The 18,106-nt window shown below is 35.3% G+C and overlaps 1 protein-coding gene across 1 annotated transcript in view; it reads left to right on the top strand.

Moving 5' to 3' along the window:
- Positions 1-18,106, top strand: part of Capza2 (capping actin protein of muscle Z-line subunit alpha 2) — a 28,227-nt gene that overhangs the window by 7,574 nt on the left and 2,547 nt on the right. The window contains exons 2-8 of the mRNA XM_034519290.2: positions 1,469-1,532; positions 2,982-3,033; positions 7,263-7,326; positions 9,318-9,524; positions 10,276-10,355; positions 13,667-13,745; positions 15,862-15,933. Of these exons, the coding sequence (XP_034375181.1) occupies positions 1,469-1,532; positions 2,982-3,033; positions 7,263-7,326; positions 9,318-9,524; positions 10,276-10,355; positions 13,667-13,745; positions 15,862-15,933 (618 nt within the window). The remainder of the gene's footprint in view (positions 1-1,468; positions 1,533-2,981; positions 3,034-7,262; positions 7,327-9,317; positions 9,525-10,275; positions 10,356-13,666; positions 13,746-15,861; positions 15,934-18,106) is intronic.

The raw sequence follows: 18,106 nt of genomic DNA, 5'->3' as shown, positions 1-18,106 counted from the left end.
AGTCATGTTTGCTTTTACACTAAAAATAAAAGTGACAGATTCTAAGGTGTATACCTTTTCTTTACAAACAGCTAAACATTTTGAAGCTGAAGCACTAATTTGTATCACACACATACACATATAAATGTAGAAATATTAGTTTTGACAGCTCTGTATGTAACATGGATCATACAAGAATGAGCTACTTCAAGTCTTAAGCTTATACAATTAAGCTGAACACTGGACACTGTATTGTGTGTGGCAAGTGTTGGGGTTTGATAGATAAAATGAATTAAATGTTTTTGATTTAACAATATCTTTAGCTAAAATATGGGCTTATTGGATGTGAGATTAGTTAAAAGTCTATGTACTGTGGTTGAATGTGGTGTGCATAAAGTCTTAAAGAGTGGCATTAACCTTTTGAGTTTCTCTTTTCTTTTCCAGTACAGTACTTTATAATTAAAGTTGTTTTGTGTATCAGTAGTTCCTTTTGAATGCTAAGTAATTACATTATATAGCTGTATCACAGTTTATTTGTCCAGTGACAAATAACTGTTTGTGGAAGCTTGGGTTGTAAATTATTTCCAGTTTGAACAACTTTGAGTAAGTTTTGGTGTGGATGTAAAGTTTAGTTTTTGTTTTGTGTGTGTGAGTGTGTTACTAATTTGGAATGATATATTGTACTTTAGGGTATTTACCTAACTTTATAAGAAGTGTTAAATATTTTCCATGTTGGTTGTATACTGTACAGCTTTACGTTCCTGTAAGTATTGTAGGGTGCTGTAGTTGTCATGAACCTGGACCAACAACCTTTTTCTCTTAGCCTTTCTGTTTTGCATGGTGTAGTATTTCCTGATTTCTTTATCAATATTCTGATGAAGAATACTGAGCGTGCTTGTTTGCATATGGATGTGGCTTGTGCTTATCATATTTGGTGAAGTATCCATTCACACATTTTTGCTTAGTTTTTTATTTTGTTTTTCCTGTTAAGTCTTCAGAGTAGTAGTAGTAGTTTTTGAATAAGTTTTGAATGGGTTTGCTGATGAAAGTTTTGTATTTAGATAAAGATTGTAAATGTTTAAGAGCAGAAGTTCAGGGTCTTCTGTGTTTTGGAATGTCTGCCTGCACTGTACTTAGTTTTGAGTAAATCAGCTGTTATCAGTATATCTACTTAATTGCATCTTTTCTCATATATGGGCTTCTTGAATTTCTTTAGTTTAAAAGATGTAAACTTGTGAGAAAATATTTACATGTAGACAGTTTTAAATTCTTGATTTATTAATGTTAGATATTTTACCTTCATTTAGCCTGTATAGTGTAAATATATTAAATCAAAACAGTAATAGCAAACTTGTGTTTGAGTGTAGAAATGTTACATACTTTAAAGTCATTTTTAGTAGAACTTTGAAATTTGTGTAATATCGATTGGGGTTTTTGTCATTTTAACAGAGTGTGTAGTGTGATATTTACATCATCATTTCTGTCTTAGGTACGTATAGCAGCAAAATTCATCATTCATGCCCCTCCTGGAGAATTTAATGAGGTTTTTAATGGTAAGTCTTTAAACTGCCTTTAAAAACATTATTTTACTTATTATTTGTGTGTGTGTGTGTGTGTGTGTGTGTGTGTGTGTGGACATGTTTGCCATGATGTTTGTGTAAAGGTCAAAGGACAACTTTGCATGAGTTGGTTTTCTCCTTCCTCCATGGTTCTGAGGATTCATCTCAGGTTGTCAGGCTACCACGGCAAGTACCTTTATATCTGAGCCCTCTTGAGCTCCATGATGTATGTGTAACACCAAGACTTGATGGATTAATCCTTTCTTTTAAGAACTATCTTGTACTTATTTTTAAGTACATGAAAAGTACCAAAATTCAGTAAAAGTGGTAATATTTATCTGTTCCTTGCAAGAGTGTGGAAGGACACTTGCCCCTTGGTCACAAACCAAGTTATGTTTCCTACAGAGCAAACTCATTTGAAATCAGTGAATATGTTGTCAAACTAAGAAACATAGTCCTAAATATTTTCTGGAAATTATATCATATCCAACCATTATGGTGTAGATTATCCTTAGTTCTTTGGAGATACTGTATATCTGCCTGCAGCACCTGTTTAAACTGGCCTTTTTTTTTTTTTTTTTTTTAATTCCCTCTTATGTTACTAACCAAAATTTTTTTTTTAAATACTGTGGTGCACATTTTTTTCCTTTATTTTATTTATATGAGTACACTGTAACTGTCTTCAGACATACCAAAAGAGGGCATTGGATCCCATCACAGATAGTTATGAGCTGTTGCTATTGTGGATTCTTGAATGAGACACACACACACACACACACACACACACACACACACGGCCTCCTTACATTTAGTGTGCCTTAAACAGTGCATGGTTGGGTCAATCCCAAACTTCCACATTGTTAATGCCTCCCCTGCAATATTCTGAATCTGAATTATTACTTACTAAAATATATATTTCATCTTTGTTACCCTAGACCCAATCTTGGCCTGGGGCTGCTCTTCCCTGGCTTTTACAAGATTGATACTCTGTCTTCTACAGCTCTCAAGCCTGCATCTTCTCTTCCTGGCAGTGACGATTCTACTTCTTCTTTGGTCTTGCCTCTGTCTCCCTGTCCAGCCATTGACTTCCGGCAATTTTATTTACCAACCAGAACCATCTGGGGGCAGGGATCTTCAGTGTTATCACACGGGATTCTTGTGAAATTCCCAAATAACATAATGCAAGCAATAAACTAAGTCCACAAGAGTGAGCCACCATGCTGGGAATTGAACTTAGGACCTCTAGAAGAGCAGTCAGTGCTCTTAACCACTGAGCCATCTCTCTAGTCCCATGGTGCATATTTATGGATAGTTTGGTCATTAGAAAATTTTGATCATGCTTGTATGGAGGTATTAATAAACAAACTATAACTAAAACAAACTATATTCCTTACAGTATTCAAACAGAAAAATAATAATATATAAAACAATGTTGTTTTGCAGATGTTCGATTATTGCTTAATAATGATAATCTTCTCAGGGAAGGAGCAGCACAGTAAGTATTCTATGTTTCCATAGCTAAAATGACTAGGAAAGAAAAGATGTTGTAAAGGTGATATTGAAGCGCTAATCCTTGACATAAGAGTTTCTGAAATACAGTTAAAGTTTGTACAACACTATCTATTAGACTGAGAAATCACAGGGATAGTTAGGGACAAGTACGAAATGAAATTCTCTTCTACGTTTGCTACTGTTTTACATACTGTATAGCATCACTCATGCTTTGTATAGTTTCTCAAAACTAAATGCTCATTTGATACCATTGGAACTCACATCAAGGCGTCTGTGAAATGCAGAGAGATACTTTAAGCTAGTGATTAGCCTTAGAATTTATCTGGTTCAGTGTCTTCTGAAATACTTTTGAACAAAAAGAAATTGAGGTCAGTGTTTCTTCTTCTTTGCTTTGAATTGTTTAAAATGTCCCAACTTGTGGACTGGCTCAGTGGATAAAACATGTGCACATGAGCATGAGGATCAGAGTTTAGATCTTGAACCCAAATAGCAGCCAGATGCTGCAGCACACATCTGTAATCCCAGTGCTCCTTTGGTAGAAAATAGGAGGTGGAGGCAGTAAGCCCCAGAAGCTTTCAGGACAGGTAGCGTGCTTTACTTAGCTCTGGTCAAAAAACCCTACGAATTCAGGTAGAAAGCAAAGACTGACTACTTCAAGTTGTAATCTAACCTCTGCATATTACATACAGAAGAACACATACACACACACATTTACTGTGTACATCATACATAACACACATTTTCAAATCTCAACTTGAATTTTTCCTCAAAAGAAATGATTGTTACTTGCTGTAATAAAGCTGTCCAAAGCTTATAGATAGCTTACATTTAGGAGGTATCACAAGAACACAGAGTCCCCATCACCAGTGCTCTGGAATAAATGGATAACCAGAAATGTGGGTTCCTCTTCAGTTGCTTTTTGTACTGAGTTTCTCTGATGAATTTATATCTCTTTCCTACATGTGTACCTTTTCTCCTTTGTTTCTCCCATAGACTGCAGCTACATCTTTTCTAATATCTCTCTTTCCTTCTTTTTGTAAGGGGGGGGGGGGAAGCAGGACTATCATTGTTCTTTAGAATGGATTAAGTTGATGCATCTTTACTAAAAGCCAAGACTTCAGTATGATTCAAAGTAAAATCAGACTCACTGAAGAGCCTATAGTATAAAATCTAGAACACTATTAAATATCTCCAAATACTTTTTTATTTAGCAAACAAAAAAATATCAAGCTTCACTGTTACAAAATCAGTAAGCCTCTTAAGAATATCTTTTCTTCAGATTCAGGCATGTTTAGTATCAGGCCATATGATATAAAATAGAATACCAGAGACATATCAAAGGCCTTCAGAATCCAAAGAGAGAATACTTCAATTTCTACTTTTATTTTTTTAAAAACAATTGAGTTTTATTTTCTTTTATTATGTATGTGTGTTTGCTTACATGTGGGTATGTGCAAATGAGTGCTAGTATGTACAGAAGGCAGGAGAGAGTGTTGAGTCTCCTGGAAATGACAGTTGTGAGCTATCCAACATGGGTGTTGTAACCTGAACCTGGATCCATTACAAGTGCAGTATGTGCTCGTAACCACCGAACCATCTCACTAACCAACACCTTGGACTGACACTTAAATGCTGACTAGTCTACTTCTATTGGAAGGGACTTTGGAAGTCATTTAGTGCAAACTTGGTTTTATAAGGTAACTCAGGTTCATTCTAGCTAATGATAGGGTTGGAACAAAACCCACGTATTCTGGCTGCTCCATTATTGAGTGTCTTTTGCACTGTATTGTATCATTTAACTTAAGTGTTTTAGATAAAGCCTGCCAGGTCTCATTTATTTTATGTTTTTAAGTTTCTTATTAATCCTACTCCCAGGTTAAAGATATATGAGGTTTGATGCTGTGGACAGTAAAAAAGCCTTTGGGTCCACCTAGATTGCTATTTTTCAGGATTTATGTTTTTTTAAATGCAGCTTTTACTAGGAAAAAATGAATACTATTCATTTCCATTTATAAATAAAACCTTTGAAGTAAATAATTTAAGGGTAAGTGTATTAGTTACGTTTGCATTGCTGTGATAAAATACCTGATACAAGCAACTTAAGGGAGAAAAGATTTAATTTAGCTCATGGTTTTGGAGAGTTCTAATAGAATGGTGAGAAAATAATGGCAGCAAGAGCAAGAGGCTGAGACCGTTGTGAGGATCAGGAAGCAAGAGCAAGACCAGAACCCGGAGATGAGTGTAACTTTCAAAGCCATCCCCCAGTGACCTCCTTCCATCAATAAGACCCCACTTCCTCAGACTTCCATAGCCTCCCACAGTAGCCACACCAGATGTGAAACATGAGCCTTCTGTGGGTATTGCAAATACAAACTCCTGACAGTCTGACTACACTGAGGTGATTCTTAGGAAAATTACTTGATGTGTTACAAAAGTCAGACATAAGTAGCTACTCTGCCTTCTTGTCTGTGCACTTCTGTGTCCATGTACATCCATTTTGACAATGCTATGTGGGGAATTTTGAGAAATGGTGATTTGATTTTATATTGGTGTCTTTATATTTATTATTATTGCTGTAATAGTCTTAAAGTATAAAACTCTATTCTGTTAAGTGGAAACAGTTTTCTAGATATCATAGAATGGTATCAATAGAACCCAATTTTGTTCTGTATATAATTTTTCATACATTGGGTCTTTGCTACACTCATATTACATAATTATCTGGTAAGTATATTATTCTTCACTCAGAGTCTGTCTCGTCACTATTAGCTGAGTTTCTGCTGTGGGCCTTTATGATAGTCTTGCCACTTTTCTGTTTCTAATCATCACACTGCATGATTTATTGTATATGCTACTGCCATATTAATCTTTAGAGGCACTTCTATAGCATTTTGCCTCTCAACACACTTATTCTGTCTTCAAGACCATTCAGGGTTTGGTGAGATGGCTTCGTAGGTAATAGTGCTTGCTACCCAGCAATGTGAGCCTAATGACCTGAGTTCAGTCTCCTGAACCTGTGTACAGGTGGAAGGAGAGGACCAGCTGCATAAAGTTGTCCTCTGACCCACACATACAGCCTGACAAGCATCCCCTCATCATCACATACATGCACAATAATAAATAAACAGTTTTAAATTTTTTCTAGTGCAATTCAGTAAATACCGATGAGCAACTACTTGATTCTTCTTGTGATACTGGACTACTTCTGTGGTCCTTCTAATTACATCATTCTTTTTTTTCCTCATGATCCCGCTCCCCTCCCAATCCTTTCTCTTTCTCTCTCTCTCTCTCTCTCTCTCTCTCTCTCTCTCTCTCTCTCTCTCTCCCTCCCTCCCCCCTCCCTCCCCCTTCTCTCTCTCTCTCTCTCTCTCTCTCTCTCTGTATGTGTGTTCATTTATTTATTTAAATGTGTGCATGTGAGGAAGCCTAAGATTGACATGGGGTCTGTCGGTCTTGTTCTCCACTTTATGTTTTGAGTCTGGGTGTTGCCCTAAAACTGAAGCTCACTTCATTTGGTTAGGTTTGCTGCTCAGTTAACTTCTGAAGTTAGGCTATTTCTGTCCCCTAGCATTGAGATTACAGAAATGCAGTGTTCTATCTTTTACTAGGTTCCTAGGGATTTCAATGTAGGTCCTCATGCATGTGCTACACATACCCCATTAAGCCATCTCTCCTGAACCATCTCCCACTTTCTAGAGACCAAGCCTACTTAATTTCTTAGTATCACATTCATGAAATTATTCTACAGTTTTCTCTTTTTTCTGAATAGTGTAATTCCTTCAAAATGTGTTAGTAATTCTCGAATATTACTTTCTATTTTTTGCTACTACTTGATGTTTTCTTTAGGTATTCTCTCATGTGTCCAACTAAAAGACCTTTGGCAATAGGAACTGCCTGAGTATCACGGTACCCAGTTGTTTACTAATTTCTTAAATGTGTATATATACATTATATATTTATAATCACTGATTTCCGTATATTTACTGGTTATGTTTTATTTTGCCAAGTTAAAAACCGAGTATCATTACTTGGCACTGCGTATCATTACTTGGTTTTTAAAACAGCCGTATCTGTATTTTAACTATAGTTAATAAAAGATAGGTAAAATAATTACAGTTTTATCAACCACAACATGTACGGTATAGATTAACTGGCAGGTGATTATTTAAAATATTACTACAATTTTAAGTAATTGGCCTTTTTCTTTTTTAGTGCATTTGCACAGTATAACCTGGACCAGTTCACACCAGTAAAAATTGAAGGCTATGAAGATCAGGTATTTTTCATGAAACACCAAATCACAGTGCTCTTTGTTTCACTAAAAAAACTTATGCTGGAAGAATTGCGAGATGCTGTAACATTACTCATTTTAATTGAAGGCATTTAATGGCAAAATAATTGAAATGGTCATTTTTATTTTTGGAAGTAGTAGTATCAGAAAGTCAGTCTTAGCAGTAACCAGGTGTAGTGGTTTTCTTTATTTAGATAAATCCCTACAAGAAAATTTGCTGCATTTGTGAATAAATCTTTTAAAAATGTTTAATGTTACTAAAGTCATTTTAACAAGTGAGCATAATTTTAATACTTAAAACCAAAAACCTTCTTTTAAAGTGGTGTATACTAATTTTACACATGAACATATGCTTAAAAACCTTAAAGATAGCAACAAGTAAGGCCAGAGAGATGGCTCCTGGGTACAGGCACTTGCTGTGCAGTCCTGATGACCTGGTTTTGATCCCTGGAACCATGAGTGGGATGAATGACCTGACTCTCAGACGCTGTCCTCTGATATCATTTGTCATGTCTCAAGTAAATTTTTAAAAGTATCCATTGTAAATAAAAACAGTGTTAAGGATTTACAACAAAATTTCACCATTTTAATGGTGCTTTCTCGTCTCCAGAAAACATTGTAAACACTTACAAATAAAGAGATGACATATCAGTAATAGATTTGTGGATTAAATTATACTATTAACATCCTGGAATATTATGTAACTTTTAAAGAGGATAGTGAGAGATAGCTAGTAGACTTTGAGGGTTTCCATAGACATTTGTGTATAGAAAAAGTCAGGTATGTTTGGATTAAGGAGAGAGCCAGACCACCAGAGCTTGCTGTGGCCAAAAGGCAAAGCTTTCTTTAGGGTGCAAAGTACTGGCTTGTCCCCCAGTGAAGGGGATGCAGCACTGCCACAAAGTAACTTGGGATTTTATAGGGTGCTTGTAGTTGGGCTGAGTGTTGCAAGAGGGCATTAAGGAGAAGGAACTGCACATAGTGCCAGGGGTCAAGATCAGGGTCCTCTGGCTGTTAGGATAGTAGGAGGCTGTGGTCATGTTCTGATGAAGCAAGGGTTTAGCAGACTTCTGAGAAGTAGAGAATGTTCAGCTTCTGTTTCCCCAATGAGGCGGGGTCTCACACCATCCTCCATCTTGGTGCCTTAGATGATTGATTACATCTTGGGCCAAAGCTCTGGGCCAACCCAACAAAGTTCATAAAAATGTCTATATTTGTATATATACTTTTATCGTTCTTTGAAAACAATGGCCCACAAACCATGTGTGTGAGAGGATAAATAGATAGGTATACATATTTATCAAATGTGACATTGTATTACCAAAACATTTTAGAAAAGCTACATGCTATGTTGTCAGTACAATTTACATCAGAGGGATTGTAAAGTCTTGTTGTAGGTCAGTATTTACCGTCTAGGAAAGGAGAAAGGTGTTTGTTTGTTTGTTTAGTAAGATAAAAATAAAACGGTTATTCATATATTTCTTAAATGTACATAAATGCATAAATTATGTTTTAAAATATTGGAAGTTAGTAGTGGTGATTAGTTTTTAAGAAATAAGCACATTTGGGGAACAGAAAGACTGGGTGCCAAACAAATCAAGACTTAAAGAGTTGCCTCACTGGATTAAACCATCAGATTGATAGGGCCTCAGTTTTTAAGGACTCATGGTTGCTATCAGAAATAGTGAACTGCCTCTTGAGAGGGTAGGTGGATAGATAAATGAATAGTCACCTCCAACACCATAAAGTAGGAAATAATTTTTCTCTACTTAATATCCAAAAATTGTGTGGAAAGATACACTAATGTATACTAATTGTGAATACCTTCAGTATCCTCGTGGCCTACTTTTTAAAAATATATTTTCAGCATAGTTTAAGCAGTTGTTTAAGTGTAATTGTACAGTTTCAGAAAGGGTCTTAAGCAAGTGATTATTTGTGCATTAATATTTTTTCCTAAATTTATTTGAAAATTGAAGGTCTTGATAACAGAACATGGAGACTTGGGAAATGGAAAATTTTTGGATCCAAAAAACAGAATCTGTTTCAAATTTGATCATTTAAGAAAGGAAGCAACTGATCCAAGGCCCTATGAAGCAGAAAATGCCATTGAATCTTGGAGAACTTCAGTAGAAACTGCACTGCGAGCTTATGTAAAAGAGCATTATCCGAATGGGGTCTGCACTGTGAGTCAGCAGTGGGCACTTCTTCCCTATTGTTCTCATATAGACATGCCAGTTTATAGAATTCCTTGAAACCAACAGTAGTATGTAGAATTAACAGCTTATAACGTCTTAACTTTTTTCTTTCAAGAATGTTTATCTTTCTAAAAATAATATATTACGATAGCCCCAAATGGTAAACTAATTGTATGTTAAATTCAGATGGATACTGGGTTAAAGGATATGATGGTATTCTCTTTAGTCATCTGCCCGTGTTCAGCTTAAATTAACTTTTATTTAGTTACAAAAATCTTAGAGAAGCATTTCATATTTAATTTTCTGTTGTTTTAATGTTACTTGTTCATTGATTTAATCTGTTTTTTTTTTTTCCAGAATGAAATATTGTAGTATAACTAAATGGTTTTGGGTTTTTGTTTTGGTTTGTTTTGGTTTGGTGTTTTGGCTAAGATTGTATCCAGATAGGCTCTTTAGCACCTGAGTTTGGTCTTCTCCGTAGCCATAGTGATTTTTCGAAATGCAAATAAGATCCTAAAAAATGCTCTGCTTTCAGAGATCTTTCAGAGATTAGGATTACATAGTCTAGGCATCTGAGAAAGATTGTGAAGCCAGGTGGCCTTGATTCTGTTTACCTATCCAACCTAACATTACTATCCATCATAGTTTATGCCCACTTTCTATGGTATCTTATAAATACTTCAAGGGTGACATTGTTTGGCCTTAACTCATTATTGTTCTTGTTTTCTTTGCCAATAAGGTGTATGGCAAAAAAGTAGATGGGCAGCAAACCATTATTGCATGCATAGAAAGCCATCAGTTTCAAGCAAAAAACTTTTGGTAAGTTAACATTTTATGCACTTAATTTTAACAATGTTTATATTCCATATAACTCAGACTGTACCTTCTGTGTGACTGTGTGCCTAAGAACAATATGAACCTGATAAATAAAACTGCTGCCCTTTGAGAGTTTGAAAGATACTTGCTTCATAATGACTATCTGAGTCGTTAGAGTGCAGTAAACCGGATGACATTCACCAGAGTGTAGGAGAGCAGAGTGATTTGGGAAGGGAACTGGCAGCAACCTAAGCAAGCATGTGTGCTTGCAAACATGGCACCCCATCTGCTCATTCTGAAAATGGGGTGTTCCTGTATCTTACTCAAGAGAGGAGGACAGAAACAGTTCAAAAAAAAAACTGAGAACCAGGAGTCTTCTTTAAATTTGAGAACTTTAGGTTAGGTGGAATTTTTTTTGGACGTTTTGTTGGCCAGTGTGAGAAGATAGAATTACAGTTATACTTTGTAACTGCATACATAACAGTTGTTTGTACAAAAATCTGCATTCTCCATGTTGATTTATCAGGTGTTTAGAAAATTGTTGAATTTTATTCTGAATCTGTGTATTATAAAATTCTAAGGTTCTCTAAGATGTTTATTAGTTTAAACTGAAAGGTTTGGCCACCTTTTTGTTAATACATGCTAAATATCAGTAAACATGATAGAAATGTTTACATTTCAAGTATATAAGTTTTAACTCATTAAGTTGCTTGGGGTACTCTTGAGAGTGAAGTTACTAGAGTCAGTAACCCCAGTTAGACCAGGTTAGGCTCTAACCAAGGCTGGTCACTACTTTGTCATGTCAAAAACCAATGCCAGGTTATATAAAAGGCTAATCAAAAATATTTGGAGGAATGCAGATTCATCATTTGTATCTAAACATATGCCTAAATGACAGACTACAGCTTCCTAAAGATAGTGTCATACAAAGGTTTCTTTATCTTATTTCCATAACCCTAAACCAATAAAGCTTTGGAAAATTATTGTTTATCTATTTGTGCCAAGAAATACATAATAAATCAACTGTTGAGATTGATCTATTAAGAAAAATTCTTACTAAGTTTTACTTTCAAATCTTTGGGGAGATTTATTACTAGCTTTCAAAAATAAAACTCCCTGGAGTTTTACTGTCTATTAAATTAATTAAATCTCTTGAGTTTTCTGTTTTCATTATTTTACTTTACATACTGACTCCTTTTGTAAGTTACCACTGTGAGTACTATATCTTTGAAGCTAAAAATGATTTTCACTTTATACAAACAAATAAATTTTAGGCTGGGCTTGGTAGTGAACAACTATAATCTCAGCACTGAGGAAGCCAAGTAGGAGGATTGCAAGGTTGCAGCCTACCTAGGCTCATGGTAAGACCCCGTCTCAAAAACAGAAGAGAAGGCTAATCTTAAGAGTTTCTTACACTTCACTTTAAACCATCTCTTCTAGTACTTCGTGTCTGGCACTGTTAGGAGCTTAATAAATATTAGTTGAAGAAGCATATTTGCAATTACACAATTAATAAAAAAGAGGGATATAGAATATTCGTGAAAACTAGAAGATGTTGGCCATTTACTCTTTATTGAGCAGAGTATATTTACTCAGTATTATATAGTAATGCCTTTTTGAAGAACCTTTTGAACCTCTCAACTTGTAGTACCATTATGTGAGTTGGAATTTATTTTTTCTTGGCATAGTCAATGGGTGTGTGTGTGTGTGTGTGTGTGTGTGTGTGTGTGTGTGTGTATTCCCAGAGTAATGCATGTATTTGGGACTCGATATTTTCTTGGTGTAATGCCTAAATAAAAGAATTAACTTTTTTTTTTGAAAATGTAAAACAGAAATGATGAGATTTAGATTATTTTCCAACCAAGCTACTGTGAATGTGCTTAGATAAGCCACTGAAAGACAGGTTATTCATTAAATTATCCTGTATTTCCTTTAGTTTTCAGGTGATGTGTGTTGACTATAGGTATAAGGATTTTGTCATTATACAGGTTTTTTTTCCCATGGGGTAAGAAACCCAGAAATAATTTCATAGTAAGCAAGAATCAACTGATATATTAACTGACTCTTTAAAAAAAAAATAACTCAGCCAAGCCTAAAGCCATTAATTTGCATAATAGAATGTTATTAATGCACAAAGGGGGAAAATGGCTAAAAAGATATCTATGCAGAGTTTTAGAAAAATAGAATAAAAACAGCAACCCAGTTGTATATTGTTTCCTAATTTTCTACTGTGAATGTGATAGTTTGTATACCTGCATCAAAAACTTATTTGAAAATGGTACCTTTTGTGTGAAAACTTAAACCCGATGTTGGGAAAGGCAGCTATAGCCAATAGCAAAGCTTAACTAGGATTATGTGTTGTTACTTTGTGTCATTTGGCAAATATTAAACAGCTCCATTTGTGTTTGGGAAAGCGCCATGATAGTTCAAACATTCAGTTATTTCTTAAAGAAGTCATTTAAAAGATCTCAGTTGGCAACTCATGAGGACCCGACTTTGATCTCCACCAGAGGGTCCTTGGTGCAGTCTCAGAGCTGGGGAGGCAGAAACTAGTGGTGGACCCCTGCGGATACTTGGTGAGCTCTGAGTCAGTGAGAGATGGCCTCTCAAAAAAGAGGGTGGATGCCTCCTAGGCTCAACACCTGAAGCTGACCTTTTATCCCCTGAAGACATTTGTACCCTCCCTACTCAAACATACAAAAAGTAGTTTAAAATTCTCTCAAGTGTGTTTTAGAACATCCAGGTGTAGGAGCATACAGCGTTAAGCCTACAACCTGGGAGGCAGAAGCAGGTGGATGTCTGTGAGTATCCTAGTCACATAGTTACAGGATAGCCAGACCCTGTCTCAGGTGTGTGTGTTGGGAAGTTGCTTTAGGGCCAAGAAGATGATGATTCAGCCGGTAAAGCCACCTCCTTGCCAAGTTTGATGCACCAAATGTGTTTTCTGGAACCCACAGAATAGAGAAGCAACTCTTACAGGTTGTCCTGTGACCTCCTCATGAATGAGGCATGTGGATACACATACACACAAAAATAAATACATACATGATTATTAAGATAATTCTTATATTACTTAGTTTTAGCTTGTATTTTAAGAATTATATTCATTATGTGTGTTTTTCTTGGGTAAAATTTTAATTGTGTCTTACAACTAAACTCTGAATCTCTTAAATATTTTAGTGGTTATAAAATCTGTGCCCAAACATCTTTCTTCTGTTCTCTTTTACACTGTAGCATTAAATTTAAACCTGAAACAATATTGATTCAAATTATTTTCCCTACCCTTATTTACAGCTGCTGTTTTTATTTTTAAGGAACGGTCGTTGGAGGTCAGAGTGGAAGTTTACAGTCACTCCTTCCACCACACAGGTGGTTGGCATTTTGAAAATTCAGGTATGAGAAAGAGATTATTTACTGATCTCTAGATGGTTCTGGACTAACACATAATTAAGCAGCTTAGACTTTCATAGTACATCGTAACCTTTCTAGATTTTCTTTTAGGACAATGGGAAAAACAAATATTGCTCTTTTGAAGTCTTTTAAATAACCTGGCACTTCATTCCGTAGTCATTAAAGGTCCACGAGGATAGCTGACAGTTTCTAAAACTGAGCTAAAATTAGATGCTGCCATTTGGTCTCCTCTTCATACAGTTGGTTCAACTAAGCATTTGAGTTGAATGTGTTGTTCTGTGATCTGAAATGAGTGGCGAAATGGGTGAAACATAGTTATATACATAGCTTACTGTATTACATCTGGCTTTTAATAACTCCTTATATGACTGAAGTGCAGTAAAATTGATCTCTTTGGTTCTTAATATAAATTCCAGTATTTACAGAGAGCATGTGTTATAAGTAAGTGCTTGTTTGAATCATAATATACTACATAAGTCAAAGGACTGTACCGGCTAAGGTTTGTTTGGGTTCACTCATCACAGTATCACCTATTGTAAAAATTGTTGTGTGCAAAAAGCTCTAAAGGAATGAAAATGATCTAGTGCTGAAGCTGTGTCATCTAGCTTTGGTAGACTCCTAGTTTCATGTTCTGTTACCTTCATTTGTTTTGGTGTCTGTTCATTTAGGGACCTAAGACTAGAAATTGATAGCATGAAGTTTGAAATCAGATTTCATGGGTTTGAATTCTAGCCAGTTATTGTTTGTGTGACTTTTTAGGAAGTTTGACCTCATTTCTTTATCTAAAAACTTAATTTTTGGTTATTTTTTAGATTATTTGAGAATTACTTCGTGGGTAAAATAGTTAGAGCAAGACACAGGGGACTCGATGAATGATAGCCATTTGTTGTTAATGTCTTCCCCTTTGGTTTGGCCTCAGTAGCATTGACCTGAACAGTTGGATCACTTTCTAAAGTGGGGCCCCTGGTTGGACCACTCTGTCCTAGTTCTGCCTTCAGGGCCTAGCACTTTTGCAACTTGATTTGTTAAACTAGTTTACTTGCTGTCTTACTCACTTTTCTGTTGCTGTGAAAAGAACCTCATGAGCAAGGAAGGCAGTTTATAGATGAACATTTATCTGGGCTTATAGTTTCAGAGGGTAAATCCATGGCCATTGTGGCAGAACATAGCAGCAAGCAGACAGCCATGATGCTAGGATTCTAATCTGTCAGCACAGGCGCTAGCTAGGAAGAGTGTGGGCTGTTAGAACGTCAAAGGTTGATCCTATTGGCACAGTTTCTCCAACAAGGCCACACGTCTTAATCTTTCCCAAAAAGTCTCACCAACTTAAGTCTATTTATTGAGGCTATTCTATTCAAAGTGCCACTGTGTTCCCTAATGTATTTTTCACATTGCCTTTACCACAGATAATTTAAAAATTTAAATCTGTATTTATCACTTTCAAGTTTAATGTCATTTTGTGATCCAAACCAGAAATACTTGCACGAAGTACAATGCCCCAAAATACCTATATATTTATTTCCACAACTATTTCATTCTTCCTGCTTTCTATGCAGTGCGGCTATAAATATCACAGCCTTTCATTTATCTCAGAGCCCTTTTCATTCCTTGGAGAGAATCTGCTAATATGCTTGTCTTAGAATACGAGGTCAGGGACTTGGTCTTTTTAAAAGTCATTTGTCTATAGTATTATATATAGATACATGTGTATATATATTTATCATAATATTTATAGTAATGAGTCAATATTTGTTGAGTAAATTAATTTCTAAGTTTTGGGGAAATGGTTGGTAGAAATACACAAAGCAATGTTTGGAGGAGAATATTAGATCAGTTTTAGTCATCTCAGGTTTGGACATCAGTAGAATGACTATGAGGTAAAATACCTATCAGTGACAACTGTTGTGTGTGTGTGAAGATCTAGTACAGGAATATATAGTCTCTAGACTTAAGGCTGCTAGAATTCCAAAGGTCTGGAAGGTCTAGAGGTCACCAGAAAAGTGTGAGCTCAAGATAAAATTGGTAGTAATGTTTGTTGATGGGAGAGATGGTACCCGAAAACACTCCTGTAATGTGCTTGCTTTGTTTTCTCTAACAGGTTCATTATTATGAAGATGGTAATGTTCAGCTAGTGAGTCATAAAGATATACAAGATTCCCTCACAGTATCTGTAAGTAATTTGTGCCTCAGTGAACATGAAGTAACAATGTTTTTGTAAAACAGCAACTTTACAGTTGACTTTTAGTGATATATTTCCTTCAGATTAGAGTTTTCAAGTAGATTAAAGTTTGTAAGGAATTGCATTTCTGTGCAATTTGAGCAGCTTTAAGAGGTAATTCACATTCAGGTTGTGCTACTGAAGCATAAAGTTTGAGAGCATTGTAGTTCTGCAGCAGGTGTTACCTACCATCTGTTTTCTGACATGATGGATTTGTCTGTTACGGACATTTCAGATGACTAATCATTTAATAGTATGTTTTGGTACTGGCTTTTCCATTTAATAGTTTTGATCATTGTCTTCTGTTAATGGTTTTAGTCTCTTTTGTTGCCCAATAATATTCCATTTTGTGGTTATATAACCCTTCATCCACCCACCCGACTACCATATCTATTCTGTTCTCTAGATTGTTTTTAACATTCATGTACAATTTTTGTGTAGACCTTTTATTTTTTGTTGTTGTACATAAGAATGGTTGATATATATAGGAATTGATTTATTTTATTTATGATTTATTTATTTATTAGTATTTTGAATTATCACATTGTTTCCCAGAGTAACTACCATTTTAGAGTTTTAATAGCAGGAGGTGAAGGCTCTGTATTTTCTGTATCCTTATTAAAAATTGACAACTGTACAACCTCTCTGGTCGTCCTGGAACTTGCTTTGTAGACCAGGCTGGCCTCAAACCCCCAAAGATCCGATCCTCTGCCTTTGCCTGCCAGATGTTGGGATTAGAGGCGGGTGCCATTACACCTGGCTTTTTTCACCTGTTTGATGTCTTTCCAACTTTCTTGTGGAGTCATTTGCAGAACAGAGCTACTGTACTATCTCACAATATTATTTAATTTCTTCTATGTGTGCTTTTTATTATTGAAATGAAAACCAGTGCCTAAAACAAAGTCATTGAAGATAAGTCCATGACTCTGCACCTAACTTTTCAACAATACTATACATTTTAAATTCCTTCACATTCAAGAATTTTTGTATTTGAATTTTATTTTTCTTTGAAGTTCTTTCAGCATTCTTTTGTCTTTGCATTTATTTTGTTGTCGATTTCTTTTTTACTCCAAAGATACTAATAGTGTAATTAGTGTCATTTCCCTGTAAACATTTGTGCTTGTATACAAAAGTACTAGTATATTATAAATACTAATTTTACAGAGGAATTGGCTTTTTAAAAAAAACTTTATATTGGGCCAAATGCTACCACCAAAGGAGAAAAATGACACCTTTTTGACATGGGTTCTTGTGGATCCCAAGTTATACTTTAACTCCAGGTTTTTCTGTTTTAGCCTCTCTTGTACTAGGGTTGTGGATATGGTTACCTTCTTTTTTTTTTTTTTTTTTTTTTTTAACATTTTCATTATTGTTTAAATAATTTCTACTTTAATGCTATGTGATAGTCTCCCAAAATTTGCCAGTAATAGCAACTTATCTATACTTCCAAGTGATGTTGCTTCCCTGAAGTTAAGTGCCATTTTCAATTACTTGTAATATTAATTGTATAACAAAGATACATGGTACATCATTGGGGAGTTTGATAGTATGGAAAAATTGATTGTAAGAGATTTGTGCAAAAACTTGGGCTAGTGTAAAATAAATGAGTCATAGTAGACATGATTATATCTAAGTTTTTAGGACTTTTTCTTTTACAAAGTTTTCATTGTTTTGGTTATATAAGCACATAGATGCAAATATATATCATATTCAGTATATTGTTTATATACTAAATTTTTAGAGAATTTTACAGTAATATTTATTTTAGAACGTATATATCTATTAATACTTGATTATCTGGATTTTTTTTTTCTGGGCTCCCATCAGCTCCCCAGTCCTTATGAGAATTTGAAAGAATTCAGGTGATAGACAGGGTAGTTAGTGTACTCCACTGAGTAAAGTGGAGGGTGCTCTAGGGACAGAGACTGACGTGGAGCACACCCTGGAGAGGGAAGAAGGGACTACCGGGGGAGTGACCATCCCTGATGTTAGCAAAACAAGCATGAGCATGTATTGGCATATACAGATTAGTTTTAAAAATGTTTATAGTAGATGTATGTCATGTCTAAAATATGCTCTTCCTAATTGTTTGGGTTTTAAAAGTCATTGTGCTAAATATTATGCT

This window comes from Arvicanthis niloticus, chromosome 15 (assembly GCF_011762505.2).
Source record: "Arvicanthis niloticus isolate mArvNil1 chromosome 15, mArvNil1.pat.X, whole genome shotgun sequence".
Lineage (NCBI taxonomy): Eukaryota > Metazoa > Chordata > Mammalia > Rodentia > Muridae > Arvicanthis > Arvicanthis niloticus.
This window is presented reverse-complemented; position numbering and strand designations above follow the sequence as displayed.